Raw genomic sequence first — 17,677 nt, 5'->3', positions numbered from 1 at the left:
GCTCCAGACCTCTCCCCAGCCTCATTGCCCTTCTCTGGACATGCTCAAGTGTCTCAATATCCTCCTTAAATTGAGGGGCCCAGAACTGGACAATCTTGCTTTATGTTAACTGCAGTGCATGTTAAAGAAGTCATGCTTGTGCAATTAGTTAATTAAAATAAGTATGGTAAGCCCCCTGCTGCAGAGACCTGCTAGTTGATTATTCAAAAATCCTCAATTAAAGCAAACATTCAGCTATTTGTGTAATCAGCTATATATTTACAATAGCAACACAAACAAAGCTGAGTACTGTTTATAAATCCTTGTCAAGATGGATCAACAAGCGTGGTGCTCCATCTACCTATGCATCTAGGTGGTAGAAGTTTGCCATAAAATGTCAAATTACATCCAACACCTGCTCAAATTATGCCTGGCACTTTCACCATGGGAAGAAGCTGACAAGATTCAGCCAAGCTACATTTATGTATTTGAAATAATCTACCCTAAAAGGAACTGATAGCAGGGTCAATCACTTAAGTACTTAGGAAAGAAAAAAGGAGAAAAAGAAAAAAAAGTAGTGGAATTTTAATTTGCTCCCCTTGTGCTACATGATCACATACTATTTTTCATGGAGTCTTCAAGTTAGTAATTGTTTTAATGCCCTGCACTTTATTGAAGCAGACCTTGCCATCTTAAGCTGCACACTTGGAAGACAAGAGGCACATGTGCGCAGATCAACACAAGCCCTATGAGGAGAGACTGAGGGAGCCGGGGTTGCTTAGCCTGGAGAAGAGGAGACTCAGGGCAGACCTTATTGCTCTCTCCAACTACCTGAAGGGAGGTTGTAGCCAGGTGGGAGTTCGTCTCTTCTTCCAGGCAACCAGCACCAGAACAAGAGAACACAGTCTCAAGCTGTGCCAGGGGAAGTTTAGGCTGGAGGTAAGGAGAAAGTTCTTCCCAGAAAGTGTAATTGGCCGTTGGAACGTGCTGCCCAGGGAGGTGGTGGAGTCCCCGTCCCTGGAGGTGTTCAAGAGGGGATTGGATGTGGCACTTGAAGCCATGGTTTAGTTAGTCATGAGGTGTTGGGTGATAGGTTGGACTTGATCTCTGAGGTTTTTTCCAACCTCACTGATTCAATGCTTCTATGATCTTGAATGTAGATTAGCTAATGCCATCTTGGAATTCTACCTGCAGAGGGTAAAGACATGACAAAGTGGAGCAGCCAAGGTAACATTGCTCTTACAGTCTGAAGAACAACTTACTCTCCAAACCAAGATCATAATCAGAGGAGGTGTTCAAGAGGGGATTGGATGTGGCACTTGAAGCTCTGGTTCAGTTAGTCATGAGGTGTTGGGTGACAGGTTGGACTTGGTGATCTCTGAGGTCTTTTACAACCTTATTGATTCTATGATTCTGAAGCTGGACCCTTTGCCAGAAGAGTCACATGACTCATCACAGTGCACTAAAAGGCTCTGCATGAGGGGTCAGCAGGCAGCAGCAGTACTGGCCTTTCTAATGTGATATGGCATCACTCCAGCCTCTTCAAAGACAACCAGAGAGGTCAGAACTTTTACACCAACACCACAGAAGTTTGCCATTTCAGCTAAGCAACTAATAGCACACCTGGGCTGCTATTCAGCTAGTGGATGAACACAATAAAGGAATAGCAGATTTCACCAACAGATTTCACAGATAACTTATCATTTCCATTCTTAATTAGCTTTTATTTTCACTTGTCAGATACTTCATCCCAGTTGAATATAAGCACAAATAGTTCTGAATAGAAAGCATCCAAGAGTCTTAATAACCTGATCACTGTAAGAAGCTGCAACTTTGGAGTTTACATACCCAACATACTTTGGACAGCTAACCTAATCAAACTGAAATATTGCCTACTGAGAACTTGAATCTATGGTAAGATGGACCTCAGCATCAAGACAAGTGCCTACTATAAGTACTCAAGATGCCTATGCTTGTACATTTGCTTACCCATGTCTGGAAGTCTAAGGAGTTTCTGTAGCATGTATGCCAATCAGAGTGACAGTGGTGCTGCATTCCCACACTGCATTAAGCCAAACCTGGAAAACCCAGGAGGATCTTTGCTGCTTCTAGTTAAGCAAAACTTCCTTGGCAAGCACATCTCCAGAATTAATAGGTCTTTATCAGTGGCCCATAAAACTGGGCAGATTCTGACACCAGATTCATTCTGGCAAGTTTTTCTCTAGACACAAGAGAGTCCCCATTCATAGTAAATGAACTTGGTGCATTAAGCACCAAGCCAAAACAGCACAAAAATGTGTCAAGTTAAACTGCCTTTTCTTTAGCTCCTATTATTTTGGTCTTTGGATCTAACAAGTATCCTTTGTGATACATAGGTATCTCCTCCCACTGGTACAGCTTTTGACAAATGTCCATTCTCAAGCTAACTGCAAGGAGAAAAATCCAGAAAATACAGCATCTGGTCATACACAGGAACAAACTCAGAAGCCCTGTGGAACTGATGAGCATCTGGTATGCATTCTTTGCTCTAAGGACACATGAGAAAAGACTAGCAGTACTCAATGATACAGAACTATAGCAACTCACTAAATAAGGAATAAAAGTATTGGTTCAATGATGCAATTAGTCAAATCTCCTATTTTCCACCCTCTCAAGCCTCAAGGCTCACCTGTGCAATCTGTATTGGCTGAGATAGAGGGATCTGCGTCATCGGCGTTGCAGCAGAGGCCGAGATGGTGGCACCAGCAGCGCTGTGCTGCTGGCTGGCTGAATGCTGCACTGCAGCCGCCAGCAACTGTGCCTGCGCCTGTTGTAGCAATAACTGTTGCTGGGCTGGCGTCAACGTGAGCTATAAATAATTAGAAAACACAGCCATTAATAATGGAAAGAGCCACTTCAGCTACAAAGCCATTAGCTAGCTCATTGCTAGTTGTATTAACCAGACATTCCTTGAACTATTGCTACGATTCAGCCTTTAACTAGCCAATGACTCTGGCCTCAAGTAAGGACAACTATCTACCCAGCACAGTGTAGGAACCAATCTACCACAGACCTGACATAAACCAAACCACATGAATGCAAACATTTGCACCTACGGGAACCTACAGAACCTAACTTTACTCAAGTTTTCTTCACAATCCTACCAAGAAGTTCAGGGAAAAGGTAATCAAGTAGCAAGCAGAAGAAAAGACTCAATTTTGTCAGGACTTGAAAGGAAATATACACCCAGCAGAACACAAGTGATTAGCCAGATGAATGAAAAGCAGGAATGCTGGCTATGGCTACTGAACAAACTGATAACACCCCAGCTGCTTCACATTAGCATGAAACCCTGCCATATTCCATCATTTCCCTTATACCCTAAGATATAAGTAAAGAACATGAGCTCCATTTGTTTCTCTCCAAGTCTCCCCCCATCTGCCTGTTTTTTGTTGTTTAGTAGCATTGGCAAGTCTACATCACTTCCCATTCCCAAACATGCATTATCTTTGTGAAACAGGTGGCAGCCACCCCTCCTTCACATGTAAATGCATCTTGATGCCCATGTTTACTACAATCCATATGTACCTGGAGTTTTGAATGTCTCACTGCTGCAGACAATGATAAATGCAAGCAAACCCACATTTTATGAAAATGAGAAAACCAGTAAAATATGCTAGGCATTAATAACATGTTAAAACAGTCTCACTTTTAGAACCCTCACTGTAAGTAACCAAGAGCTACATAGGACATTTACACACTAGCATCCAAGAAGACTTCATGATTGAACATGAAATTAAGGTATCACTTCATTTAAGTGTAGAGATGATCTAACCTAATGCTTCATATCATAAATACATTGCTGGAGCAACTGCCCAAAATTCCTTATTAGCATGCAAACTCTTAAAGCTGCAAAGGGGATTACATGGAGGCAAACTCTTCAATCAAACCAGCCCATTCATGAAATTTGCTCTTAGATAACTGAAAGCCTTTACAACAATTCAGAAACACTGGTAATCCTGAAACAAGTCATTCCATATATTTACTCCCTTGCAATTAAAATAACCCCTCAAAACCAGTAGGCTAAAACCAGGCTGAAGAGGCTAAAGGCAAGTACTAATACAGCTGCTGAACAAGAAATGTGTTTGAGAAGAGGAAGAATTTGTGTCAGCAGTTCCCATGATTTCTGTTCTTCACCCAGCTACCTGCTAAGATTTAGTCTTGTGCTCCCATGTTTCATGTTGCCAAAAAAAAATGTAAAGACTAACTGAAATCCCTTTTGATGACACTGACTTTATTTGTACATGCACCAGGCGCTAATCTCATTGTAGACTCAAGACAGATGCTCAGAACAGAGAGAAATGTTTTTTAATTAAGCAAACACGTTGCAACAAACCTCAAAGGTCAAAAGTTTGGAGGTTTTTTTTATAGGAAGACATTTTCTGTCTCATCTTTCACTCAAGTTTCCTCCTGTGCTAAAGGAAATGACAATAACCTTCACTGAGTTCTGCAGGGACTGCTGTAGATACTGCAATCATTTGCCGGACAGGAGGTTTACTGCAGCGTACTTGGGTAAATCTTACCCCAGTGATCTGTCCTCCGGCCAGCATGAGCTGGGTCTGGGGTATGGCCGCCTGCACTGAAGGCTGCTGGGAAGGCTGGCTTGGCTGCTGAGAGTCCCCAGATTCTTCATTAGATTTAGACTAGTCAAAAAAAAAAACACAACAAAAACCAAACAACTCTTTATAGTGTAAAACAGATGTTAATGTATAACACTGCTATCTCAACACTGCACAATAAAAATCTTTCATCTGCATACAAAAAGCCCTTGGGTTTATTTTAAGAGTGCATTTAAGCCATGGCTCTATATGCTAGGATTGCTCAAACATGTCTGTAGGTAATGCAGTTTAAACAAAACAAAGAGACTCCCAGGTCCTTTGTAACTCTTTGGCATTATTTTCAGATCTCATTTAATTTTGCACAATGCAAAAGAAGCTGACACTACCTTTCACCACAAAGAAAGAAAAGGTTGTTAAAATTATTCATTGCCTAAAATCCTGAACAATGGGACAAGGGAAAGGAGATTGCTTCCCTTTTTTTATCTGCACCCTGCACCTCTAAGTCGTCATACTGTTGGCTTGCATGAAACTGGTTTAAGAAATCCTCACAGGTTTATCTACCTGCAGTGAAATACATAATATACACAGTGCTTTTAAATAATCAAAGGTAAAATTTATTTAATTGAATGCTGATTCATTTAAAAGATGGGGGGGGGAGGTTGGAAATTTTGTGTGTGTGGTTTTGTTTTGTTGGTTTCTTTTGAATAAGAACTTGTGAAGACATGAGGGAGGAAATGCAAGTGCACGAGGAGGGTTGAGGGAGTTTTATGATAATTAAAACTGGTTATGCAGAACATTAAAATTCTGCATAGATTTGCATATTTTCCACCACCTGTTTTAGGGACTGCAGAGCAGGCTAATTAACATAAAGGCTCTGATTAATTCTGCCAGTCATTGAGCGATAATTACAGCGCAGGACTGTAAACACTCTGCACTAGAGATACAGCCTGTTTGCCAACATCTCTCTCAGGGATGGAAGTTTACCATGGCAACCAAAGCAATTTTCTGCCTCCTTCCTCTTAGAAAGGAAGGTCACTATACCTTCTCTTCTTTCCAAATTGTTATTATGTATAAGTGGGTCCACATTCTACTGCATTTCATGTAATGCATTACCTACATTCTTTAATAACAGGCAATACTGAAACCAGTTTTCAATAAAACTGCATCCCTTGCCCCTTAATATAGTACTGAGAGGAAGTGGCATGTTAACTGATACACTGAAGTGTTCAGCATCATAAAACAAGTTTGAAAGTTTTGTTCTCTCTCACACATTAAACAATTACTCTGACTTATTTTGAAATCACTGTGTTATTTACACAAGCAATCTACACTACCCACATTACATACTTCATGTTATACTCCTATATTCAGCTACCAGAAAGTAAGTGCTTGCTATGTTCAAAATCACCAAATAAATGGAAGAATATTACATAACCCTGGGGTTTTATAGTTTTCATGATAAAACACCTGACTGAAGTTCAGTAGAAAGTTAAATTCAGGGCATGTTTTAAACAACTCAAATTTCTGAATGCTTGTAATTGTCAGCCTGATTTACAGTTGTAAAACTACTATTCATTCCTGCCTATTCACTTGCAAGAGCAGTCAGAATGAAAAACCAGAGCGATACATCATAGGTTAAAAACTTAATGGGACCATAATGCAGATTGGAACGAGAGAAGGACAAGCAGCAGAAGGAAACTGTCTTTACCTGTACATTTAAGGACTGAGCAGCAGCCTGTAAACTTGTTCCAGCGAGCTGGACCTACAATACAGTGCAAAGATGGAAATAAAATGCTGTAGAATCCACAGAAAACTTCAATGTAAAAATAAAACCAAACTGAAAACAAACAACACCAAAACACACCAAACAAGACACCAAGGCAAATAACCTCTCCACCAGTACACCAATAAAGAACTCTGCCAAGAACAATGCATGCCTCTCTAAGGCCTGAAAGAGTGAAATAGGGGTTGTGCTCCAGGCTGAAAAAAATCTGTAAGACTCTTCCACAGTGATATTTCTCTACCTCTTGCAGAATGTATTCCTGCCTAGGGATCTAGATATTATCATGAAATTGAGTTGACAGAGCATTTTAGGACGGACAGGCTATTTCTATCCCAGTTCAAAAAAATCCAAGCTCCAGGGGAGGGTATTAAGCTCAACTCATCATCATCCTTCTAATATTTCAGAATGGTTCTTATCCCAAATATGTACACTGCATTCACCTGCTTACTTATACAACAAGGAGCAATCACCTGCATAGCACAAACCCCACAGTATAAACACCTTTCCTCAAATCAACCCATTCAAGTATTTTCAGTCTTCTGCCACTGAAAAGAAGATCTCAGTACAGAGGACTAGAGACACTTTACAGAGGCTGTATTGGTTCAGGTATACTCAAAACTTGCATTCAGGGTTTGTGATTAAAAGGGCCAAAGAATTTTTTGTGGGTTTGCAATGAAATATAAAAATGAACTCTTCAGCAAGTGAGATTTCTATAGTGGTGGGGTTGGGGTTTTTTTTTTTCATCTCTAGTAAGAATTTTCTCTGTAAAACAAGTGCTAATTTTTCATTTATTGAAGATGGCTTTAATCAGCCTCATCTTGCTTTTGCCACCACTACTATCATAAAGAAGGAATGCTAGGTAATTAATTGCTACCACTTTCAAAGGTCAGAGTTACAGCTGTAGCAAATTCCATCTCTGGCCACCTTTGAAAGCCACTGCTCATTTGAAAACTAGGCAACACATAAGGATACAATAAAGCAAAGCAAAATGTAACGCTCTTGGCGCCATAAAAAGATGTCCCCACATAATATACATCACAAAAGAGAATCCACATATCTGCAAGCACAGGAAGAAGAGTTTTAATTTAAATTGCAGTACATGAAATTAATAACTGAATATTCAAGCAGGCAGCCCTTAAGAGTCACCTTGGAAATATTTCCTACCACTTTAGATGGAAGCACTTGACTTACTAAGGCACTTTTCTACACCTAAGCAAACAATCCTGGCAAAGTTTGTCCTTATCACAAGCAAAATATAATTAGTTGATGTAATCTGAGCTTTTAATATGAATTAACAGCAGAGAATAAACTAAACAATAACAGCCTGCCATCCAAAATACACTCAGAAATAATGCTTTTTAAATTACATAATAATCAAACACCACATAAAAGACTACAAAGGCATCCCACTTGGGTACCAACAGCATATTCCTGAAAACGCCTTTGGAATGCAATTACAACAGCCCTTCCCTCACACAAACATTTTCTAATTAGAAATTAAACTGTTCCTGCATGTTGCCTACAACCTAATATTTTCTATTAGCCTGGAGGAAAGCACTGTGTGTTAAGGCTGAATAACACCCCACTAACATCAACCACACTAGAAGGGAACAGTTTGACAATAGATTCCCACACACCCACAGGTGCATAAAAGAATAGCTGAGATTTTCCTTTTCAACTAGAGTTTCAAGAAATGAATCACACTTTGTCAAATATGATGTTATAAAGATCCTGACAACTGTTTAAATAAATACAGCTTCAAGGCAAGATAAAGCACTGTGCTAAATACAATTACTGTCCTGGATCAGCCTATATAACAAAACAAAGACTAAACCACAAAGTTCTGCAGAGCAGCTGTATGTGTCCATGTTAAACACATACTGACAAGCCATGAAAACTAGTCAGCTTCCCTCCACATAAAGGCAGCCTACAACAGCCTGTTGGTGAAGCAAATTCAAACAGTGGCACTCCCTAGGCCCCATATAACCCAATGTACTAGGAAAATTGTAATTATGTGCCATGTAAAATGTTCCATACAATACAGTGGCAATTCAGAGCTCTTAAAAGAGGGCATAAAAGCTTCGGTACGTCAATTACACCACAATAACTGTGCAACCTCAGACCTCAAGCATTCAAGGTCAGCCAATTAGATACAGCATTTTAAACTTTAACTTGGTGCTGAGGAAGGGAAAGAAATTAGGACATTTGTTTTCATACATCAAGTATGAACAGATTAAAAACTATGCCCCTTATACTTCTCTTCACCTAGGGCTGCCCCATTTTGCTTGAGCCTAGATCTGAAGTTCAGCTTTGATTTCCTTAAATACAGCAGCAGCAGAACAGAGGAATAGTAGTAGAAACCTGAATATCCTCTGACAAACAGGTCCTGAAAATAACTTTAAAAAAAAAAAATTAAATTTAAACCTCACAAACCACATATACTTAGTAAGTACCATCACTTTGTGTGTAAAAACTTGAAAGACCAAAGATAGTGCTGCCTGCCATTCAACACACTTCTGTTTTTAACTAAATACTGACAGTTTCAGAGCCTTTGCAGTTATTGGGTCAACACACAGAATCCCAGAATGATAGAGGTTGGGGTGAACCTCCAAAAATCATCTAGTCCAACCCCACTGCCAGAGCAGGTTCACCTAGAGCAGGTTGCAGAGGAATGCATTCAGGCGGGTTTTGAATGACTCCAAAAATAGAGCCTCCACCACCTCTCTGGGCAGCCTGTTGCAGGGCTCTGCTACCCTCAAAGCAAAGAGGTTCCTCCTAATGCTCAGATAGCATTTCAGGCATTCAAGTCTGCGCCTGTTACTTCCCATCCTGTCACTCAGCATCACTGAAGGGAGGCTGGCCCCACCCTCCTGACACCCACTGTTGTAAGTATTGATAAGATACTCCCTCAGTCTTCTGTAGGCTAAAATGCCCCAAGTCCACCCCTCAACCTTTCTTCCTAAGAGAGATGTTCTAGTCTCCTAATCATCTTCATAGTCCTTTGCTGTACCCTTTCAAGCATTTCCCTGCCCTTCTTTAACTGGGGAGCCCAGAACTGGACACAGTAGTCCATATGAGGCCTCACCAGGGCATAGCAGAAAGGAAGGATAACCTCCCTCGACCTGCTTGCCACACTCTGCTTGATGCACCCCAGGATGCCATTGGCCTTCTTGGCCACAATGGCACATTGCTGGCTCATGGTCACAGAATCACACAGAATCACCAAGGTTGGAAGAGACCTCAAAGATCATCAAGTCCAATCTGTCACCACAGACCTCATGACTAGACCATGGCACCAAGTGCCACATCCAATCCCCTCTTGAACACCTCCAGGGATGGGACTCCACCACCTGCCTGGGCAGCACATTCCAATGGCTAACAACTGTCTCAGTGAAGAGCTTTCTCCTCACCTCCAGCCTAAACCTCCCCTGGCACAGCTTGAGACTGTGTCCTCTTGTTCTGGTGCTGGTTGCCTGGGAGAAGAGGCATCCTATTGTCCACCAATACTCCCAGGTCTTTTTTCCACAGAGCTGCTTTCCAATCCCTTAACAAATACAATCTTTTAACAAAACCAGTGAACTCTACCTTGCCTTCCCACTTGGTACATCCATTAAGGTTTTTAATTTATTTGTTTTTAATTCAATACTTCAGGCATTCTCCCCTCAGAATCACAGAATCATTCAGGTTGGCAAAGACCCTTGGGATTATAAAGTCCAACCATTAAACCTACAAGGTTCACCCCTAAACCATAACCCCAAGCACCACATCTAAACGACCTTTAAACACATCCAGGGCTGGTGACCCACACGCCTCCCCGAGCAGCCTATCCCAATGTCTGACCACTTCTTCCATGAAAAAGCTTCCTGATGTCCAGTCTGAACCTGCCCTGTTGCAGTTTGAGGGCCATTCCCTCTTGTTCTATTGCTAATTAACTGTGAGAAGAGACCAGCACCAACTCCTCTGTAACATCCTTTCAGGCAGTTGTAGAGAGCCAGGAGGTCTCTCCTTAGCCTCCTCTTCTTCAAACTAAACAGCCCCAGCTCCTTCAGTTGCTCTTCATAAGATTTATTCTCCAGGCCCCTGCCTACTTTTGTTGCCCTCCTCTGCACTCACGTCAGCACTATCAATCTCTCTCTTGTACTGAGGTGCCCAAAACTGGACACAATACTCAAGGCATGGCTGCAGCAGTGCGGAGTGCAGAAGGGCAATCACCTCCTTACTCCTGCTGGACACAGCATTTCTAATACAAGCCAGGATGCCACTGGCTTTCTTCACCACCTGGGCACACAGCTCGTTCATATTCAGCCGCTTGTCTATTATAACACCCACGTCCCCTTCTGCCAGACAGCTTTCCAGCCACACTTCCCCAAGCCTGCAGCATTTCATGGGGGCCTAAGTGCAGGACCTGGCACTTGGCTTGTTGAAGCTCATACCATTAACATTGACCCATCAACCTGACCTATCCAAGTCCTCTACTGAGCCTCCATATACTTGTGCAGGTCAACACTCCACCCAACTTGGTGGTGTCTGCAAACTCTATGACACATTCTACATCTTCATCAAGATCTTCAATTCTTCAATAAAGATGTTAAACAGAAGCAGTCCCAACATTAAGCCCTGAGGAACACCCCTTGTGACTGGCTGCCAGGTGGATTTAACTCCATTGACCACCACTCTTTGGGCCCATTCACCTAATCCGTGCTTTATCCAGCAGAGTGTGCTCAGCCAAGCCATGAGCAGCCAGTTTGTCCACAAGAATTCGGTGGGAAACGGTGTCAAAAGCTCTTGAAAAATCTAGGTAGACAACATCCACAGCCTTTCCTTCATCCAATAGTTGGGTCATCTTGTCATGGAAGATCGGGTTGGTCAGGCAGGACCTGCCTTTCATAAACACACGCTAACTGGGCCTGATCCCTTGGTTGTCCTCTACAGGACACGTAATGATGCTTGAGATGACCTGCTTCATGACCTTCCCTAGTACCAAGGTCACACTGACAGGTCTATAGTTTCTCAGATCCTCCTTTCTTGTAGATTTGGTGTTACATTTGCTACCCTCCAGTCCACTGGGACCTTCCCTGTTAGCCAGGACTTCAGGAAAATAAAGTGGCCAACTCCTTCAGCACCCTTGAGCGCAGACCATCCAACCCCATAGACTTGTGTGCATCTGAGTGGTGTAGCAGGTCACTCTTTTATTGTGATGATCTCATTCAGCATTCCCTCCCTGTCTCATAGCTCATGAGTCTGTCTGTCCAGGGAACAGCTAGTTCCAGTGCTAAAGACCAAGGCAAAGTAAGCATTGAGCACCTCAGCCTTTTCCTCCTCCTTAGTCACTGTTTCCCTAGGCATCCAATAAAGGATGGAGATTTCCCTACTTGCTTTCCTTTTGTTGTTAATGTATTTATGGAAACATAGCTGTGCTTTGCCTCTCCTAATTTTCTCCATACATAGCTTCACTCATCTTTATAGTTGTCATGAGAGACCTGTCCCCTCTTCCTTTTGATCTTGAGGTGCAGCCAAAGGTCCCTATTCAGCCAGGTCAGAATCCTTCCCTGCCAACTCATTTTCAGCACACAGGGACAGCCTGCTCCTGAGCCTTTAAGACTTCTCTCTCAAAGTATGCCCAGCCTTCCTGGACTCCTATAGCCTTCAGGGAGGCATTTCAAGGGAGTTTGTCAGTTTCTTGAGCAGGCCAAAGTTTGTCCTCTAGAAATCCAAGGTGGCAGTTTTATTAACCCCTCTCCTTGTTTCCCCAAGGACTGAAAACAGTCATCTCATGATCACTGTGTGCTAGACAGCTCCCACCTTTACTTCCCCCACGAGTTTTCCCCATGTTCACAAGAAGCAGGTCCAAGAGGGCACCTTCCCTGGTTGGCTCCCTCACCAGTTGTGCTAGAAAATTATCTTCCACACTCTCCAGGAACCTCCAGGACTGTTTTGTCTCTGGTGTATTATATTTTCAGCAGACATCTGGGAAGTTGAAGTTCCTCATGAGAACAAGGGGTAGCAATTGTGAAACCTCTCTCAACTGCTTATAAAACATGTCATCTACCTCTTCATCTTGGTTGGGTGGTCTGTAACAGATTCCCACCACAGTATCAGTCTTCCTGGTCTTACTCCTGATTCTTACCTGTAAGGACTCAACCCTATCATCACCTTCAATAATTTGTATGATATGTCTCCCTAATTTAGGGGGCCGCTTCACCACCACTTCTTCCTTGCCTATCCCATCTGAAACGTTGGTATACACCAATGGCAGTACTCCAGTCATCCCACCCATTTTCCATGATGGCTGCTGCTCAGCTCACAAAAAAGAGGCTTTCTAGCTCCCACAAAGAGGTCTCACCTTATCTTGCTGTCTTCTGCAGCTCAATAGGAGCAACACAATAAGAACTTTTCCCCATCCAAGCTATTTAAGCATGTCATCTACCCATCCATTCCTTTACATGACTCCCCATCATTCACAGAAAGTAAACATAAAGCATGGAAGAGTAGCTGCCTTCATATCTGACCAAGTCTCTCCTACTCTGAAATGAGTATTCTCTTACCTGATGAAGGTGCCCAAGGAAGGCCTGGGCCTGGGCTGTAGAGATTGGTCCTCCAACAGGCACAGGCTGCTTCTGAAAGTCCAGGCCATTTGTTTGTGTGCCTGGTGAAAGAAAGACAATAAAAAGTATTACTTTAGTACTTTTATGAAATTGGATAAGAATTAATATTTTTAAATCTCCTGCTAATCTCTCAATAGTATGCAACAAAAATACTCTGAGTGGCACAAGAACTGACCTTTGTTACTGAAGGGGATGTGGGGATGGGAAGCAGTGTCACTTCCAGATGTTGATAATACAGCATTTGCCAGCTGTACAAAATCAGTACCATATTTTCTTTACCTTACCTGTTCTAGGCTGGATGTTAGGAAGAAATTCTTCCCAGAAAGAGATATTGGCCATTGGAATGGACTGCCCAGGGAGGTGGTGGAGTCACTATCCCTGGAAGTGTTTATAAAGAGCCTGGATGAGGCAGCTGGTGCCACGCTTTAGTTGATGAGATGTTGTTGGGTGATATGCTGGACTCAGTGATCTCAAAGGTCTTTTCCAAGCTGTTTTGTTTTATTTTATTCTGTATTCTATGCATTATCTCACCCTTCTTCTGTGGTTTGAGAACCAAATGTGGGCATGCTGCTAAGGTTAAACTGAGTTTCCATTCTTCATGCGCTCTACCCATCAGCTTAAGGCTATCTTCAAGATCAGAAAGTGGCAAGAACAAGGTTCACACAAAGGTACCTTTCATTAAAGAAGGACACTGAGACACTGGAACATGTCCAGAGAAGGGCAACGAGGCTGGGGAGAGGTCTGGAGCACAGCCCTGTGAGGAGAGGCTGAGAGAGCTGGGGTTGCTTAGCCTGGAAAAGAGGAGGCTCAGGGGAGACCTTCTTGCTCTCTACAACTCCCTGAAGGGAGGTTGTAGCCAGGTGGGGGTTGGTCTCTTCTCCCAGGCAACCAGCACCAGAACAAGAAAACACAGTCTCAAGCTGCACCAGGGGAAGTTTAGGCTAGAGGTGAGGAGAAAGTTCTTCCCAGAAAGAGTAATTTGCCATTGGAATGTGCTGCCCAGGGAGGTGGTGGAGTCACTGTCCCTGGAGGTGTTCAAGAGAGGATTGGACGCGGCACTTGAAGCCATGGTTTAGTTAGTCATGAGGTGTTGGGTGATAGGTTGGACTTGATTATCTCCCTGAGGTTTTTTCCAACCTTACTGATTCTATGATTCTAAAGTAAAATAACACTTGATGAAAACAGAAGTACTGTATCTACATAGCAGCTATGGGCCATGGCTCTACTCTTTTGATAAAAGGCATTTCCACAAAAGTTTGTGTGGAGCTCTCATTACACATTGTAACTGCCTAGCCTTATGTTTGCTCTCACCCACTTCCGTACAACTAAAACCACAGCATGTTCTGATATTTTTGTTGTCTTCTCCCTAAACATCTAAGGTGACAATGAAAACTCCCAAATAACCTGGAAGAGAGAACCACAAACAAACCCAAAAAATCCACAAAAACCCCACCACAGAATTCACTTTTGCTAAGAGAAGTAACTACAAACTTTTAAGCTCATTCTATGGGGAGATTAGACAAATGAACGTTAGGGACTACGTACAAGTGGGTTTGTAGGGTGGGTATTACTACCTACAGTGACTAACAACAAGAAGAAGAGAGATTCTGAATGTATCAACTGTGTGGAATTCCTAGAACATCTTAAAAACTGTGTGACTGAAATGAAGTAAAACCAGCTTCAGACTTGCATGTTTAATCTTTATGACAATTAGATTTTGTTCAGTGTCTGTGGATAGGTGTTCAAGGAACTCCTACTTCAAAATCCTTTCTGTCTACATTTCTCATAAAGAGAAATGTAAAATACAGTTGCAGTGGTTAAGCAACACAGAACCTCCTCATTAAAGGAGATACTTTGAACTAGTCTACAGCCTGTGGTCAGGGATGCCTCTCAAAAAAACCCAAAACAAAACCAACCAAACCAACACAAAAAACCCAAAACCACAAAAAAAACCCCAACCAAACCAACCAAAAAACCACAAAGAACCCAAATAATAAGCCTGTTGTAAAGGCAGGTATTTCCAATTGGAAATTTGCAGGGGGTAAAAAGAAACAACAACAAAACCACCCACAACAACAACTACAACACCACCCACAAAAACCCCCCAAACCCCACCCCCCAAAACACAACACAAAAACCCCACAAACCATTTCTGAGAGGATTCACTGGAAGCCTCACCTTAAACACACAGGGGAACCTGTTTTAGTTAACTATGTTCCAAAAAGAACCTCAAATCATGCTAACATCTTAAACAAGCACTGCTCTCATGCACGTGTACAGAAAACAATGCTCCAGTTAATGCTTCTGTTGAGTCTTAGTATGGGAATTTCAAAGCTCATAGGGTTGATAGCTTTGAACAAACCACCTCCAAGACTGAGGTTAAAAATCTCCATAGGTCCGAAAAAAACGTTTAGAAAGACACTGCAAGAAAACAACATTCTCTTGAAATTCAACCTTGAAGGTGCTCCAACTCCCTTCTCTCCATGCCTCCCAAAACCAAACTGGAGAAAACCCCCAAACCACTCCTGTTCACACTCTGTTCTACTTGCACTGAAAGCTTTCTTTGGCATTTGGAAGGACAATGTCTCTTCCTCTTCAGATGCAGCCTTAGTTTTGGAAGAAATGTCACCAAAGAGGCTGGCATTTATCACAAGCCCTCTACAGCTTCTAAACAACTGCACATGGATAGGACAGGTTGGAAAAGACCTTTGGGATTATCGAGTCCAACTCATCACCCAACACCATCTAATCAACTAAACCATGGTAAACCATGGCACCAAGTGCCTCATCCAGGCTCTTCTTAAACACCTCCAGGAATGGTGACTCCACAACCTCTCTGGACAGCACATCCCAATCCCAATCTCTCTTTCTGGAAAGAACTTCTTCCTAATATCCAGCCTAAACCTCCCTTGGTGCAGCTTGAGACTGTGTCCTCTTGTTCTGTCACAGGTTGCATGGGAGAAGAGACCAACCCCCACCTGGCAACAACCTCCATTCAGGGAGTTGTAGAGAGCAAGAAGGTCTCCCCTGAGCCTCCTCTTCTCCAGGCTAAGCAACCCCAGTTCCCTCAGCCTCTCCTCACAGGGCTGTGCTCCAGACCCCTCCCCAGCTTTGTTGCCCTTCTCTGGACACCTTCCAGCAACTCAACATCTTTCCTAAACTGAGGGACCCAGACAAACTGGGCACAGTACTCAAGGTGTAGCCTAACCAGTGCTGAGTACAGGGCAGAATGAGTACAGGCCTGCTCCTGCTGGCCACAGTGTTCCTGATATAGGCCAGGATGGCCAGCCTATGAAAGGACATGCTGTTAAGGTGCTCATAAGGATGCAGCACTCTAAGCATAATTCCACAGGACTTACGGAAACCAAGAAATCTGACAAAGAGACTGGAAAACAGAGGTGTCAAACAATGCCAGTGCATCATAAGGACATGAAAGGATGAGTATGCCACTTCTGCTCAGATGCAAAACACCCATGGTGATTATTAGATGTGGCAGGGGCAGTCATAAATATCGCAATTTTAACAATCCCAAGCACATGGTTTTTCTATCTCCATCCCAGCTCCTGTAACTGTTAGGGCTCATCTAACACCTTGCCAACATCAAAAACACCAGTGCCACACCAGACCAACAAGTACCAGGATCCCCCAGGGATCAGTGTTGAGCCCAATCCTATGCAATACCTTTACTGATGATCTAGGTGAGGGGATTGAGTCCACCACTAGTAAGTTTGCAGACAACACCAAATTGTGAGTAGGTGTTGATCTGTTAGAGGGTAGGAGGGATATGCAGATGGACCTTGACAGGCTGGTCATCTAAGTGCCAGGTTCTACACATTGGCCACATCTACCCCATGCAGTGCTACAGGCTGGTGTCAGAGTGGCTGAAGAGTGGCCAGGCAGAAAGTCCTGTATCCAGTTCTGGGCCCCTCAATTTAAGAAAGACATTGAGCAACTTGAATGTGTCCAGAGAAGGGCAATAAAACTGGTGAGGGGTTTGGAGCACAGCCCTGTGAGGAGAGGCTGAGGGAGCTGGGGTTGTTAAGCCTGGAGAAGAGGCGGCTCAGGGGAGACCTCCTTGCTCTCTACAACTCCCTGAAAGGAGGTTGTAGCGAGGTGGGGGTTGATCGCTTCTCCCAGGCAACCAGCACCACAACAAGAGGACACAGTCTCAAGCTGCACCAGGGGAAGTTTAGGCTGGAGGTGAGGAGAAAGTTCTTCCCAGAAAGAGTAATTGGCCATTGGAATGTGCTGCCCAGAGAGGTGGTGGAGTCACCGTCCCTGGAGGTGTTCAAGAGGGGATTGGACATGGCACTTGAAGCCATGGTTTAGTTAGTCATGAGGTGTTGGGTGACAGGTTGGACTTGGTGATCTCTGAGGTCTTTTCCAACCTTACTGATTCTGTGATTGTATGATCTTGAATGTAGATTAGATTATGCCATCTTGGAATTCTACCTGCAGAGGGTAAAGACATGACAAAATGGAGCAGTCAAGGTAACACTGCTCCTACAGTCTGAAGAACAACTCACTCTCCAAATCAAGATCATAATCATCAGACTTTAGTCTAAGTTTACAAACTGCAGGAGAAACTAAGAGTTGTGAGAAACTACAGGTATGGGGAGATGTGGAATAAGGTGAAGTAAAGGACTTGGGAAGGGAAAGCAGACAAGGAGAAAGGTTTCAAAACTAACAAGTACAGGCACTGTACTCTGGCA

The 17,677-nt window shown here is 43.1% G+C and overlaps 1 protein-coding gene across 1 annotated transcript; it reads right to left on the bottom strand.

Moving 5' to 3' along the window:
- Positions 1-2,647: 2,647 nt before the first annotated feature.
- LOC137440516 (POU domain, class 2, transcription factor 1-like) lies at positions 2,648-13,592 on the bottom strand (the record flags this gene model as incomplete). The annotated part of the gene is made up of 5 exons (XM_068136744.1): positions 2,648-2,827; positions 4,542-4,661; positions 6,286-6,339; positions 12,906-13,006; positions 13,497-13,592. Coding segments are annotated over 5 exons (551 nt in total), but the record flags the coding sequence as incomplete, so codon positions are not given.
- Positions 13,593-17,677: the final 4,085 nt, after the last annotated feature.

Source organism: Melanerpes formicivorus, unplaced genomic scaffold (assembly GCF_026170545.1).
Source record: "Melanerpes formicivorus ecotype bairdi unplaced genomic scaffold, bMelFor1.0.p_v2 SCAF_3139, whole genome shotgun sequence".
NCBI lineage: Eukaryota > Metazoa > Chordata > Aves > Piciformes > Picidae > Melanerpes > Melanerpes formicivorus.
The sequence above is the reverse complement of the archived record's forward strand: the minus strand, read 5'-3'. Positions and strand labels throughout refer to the sequence as shown.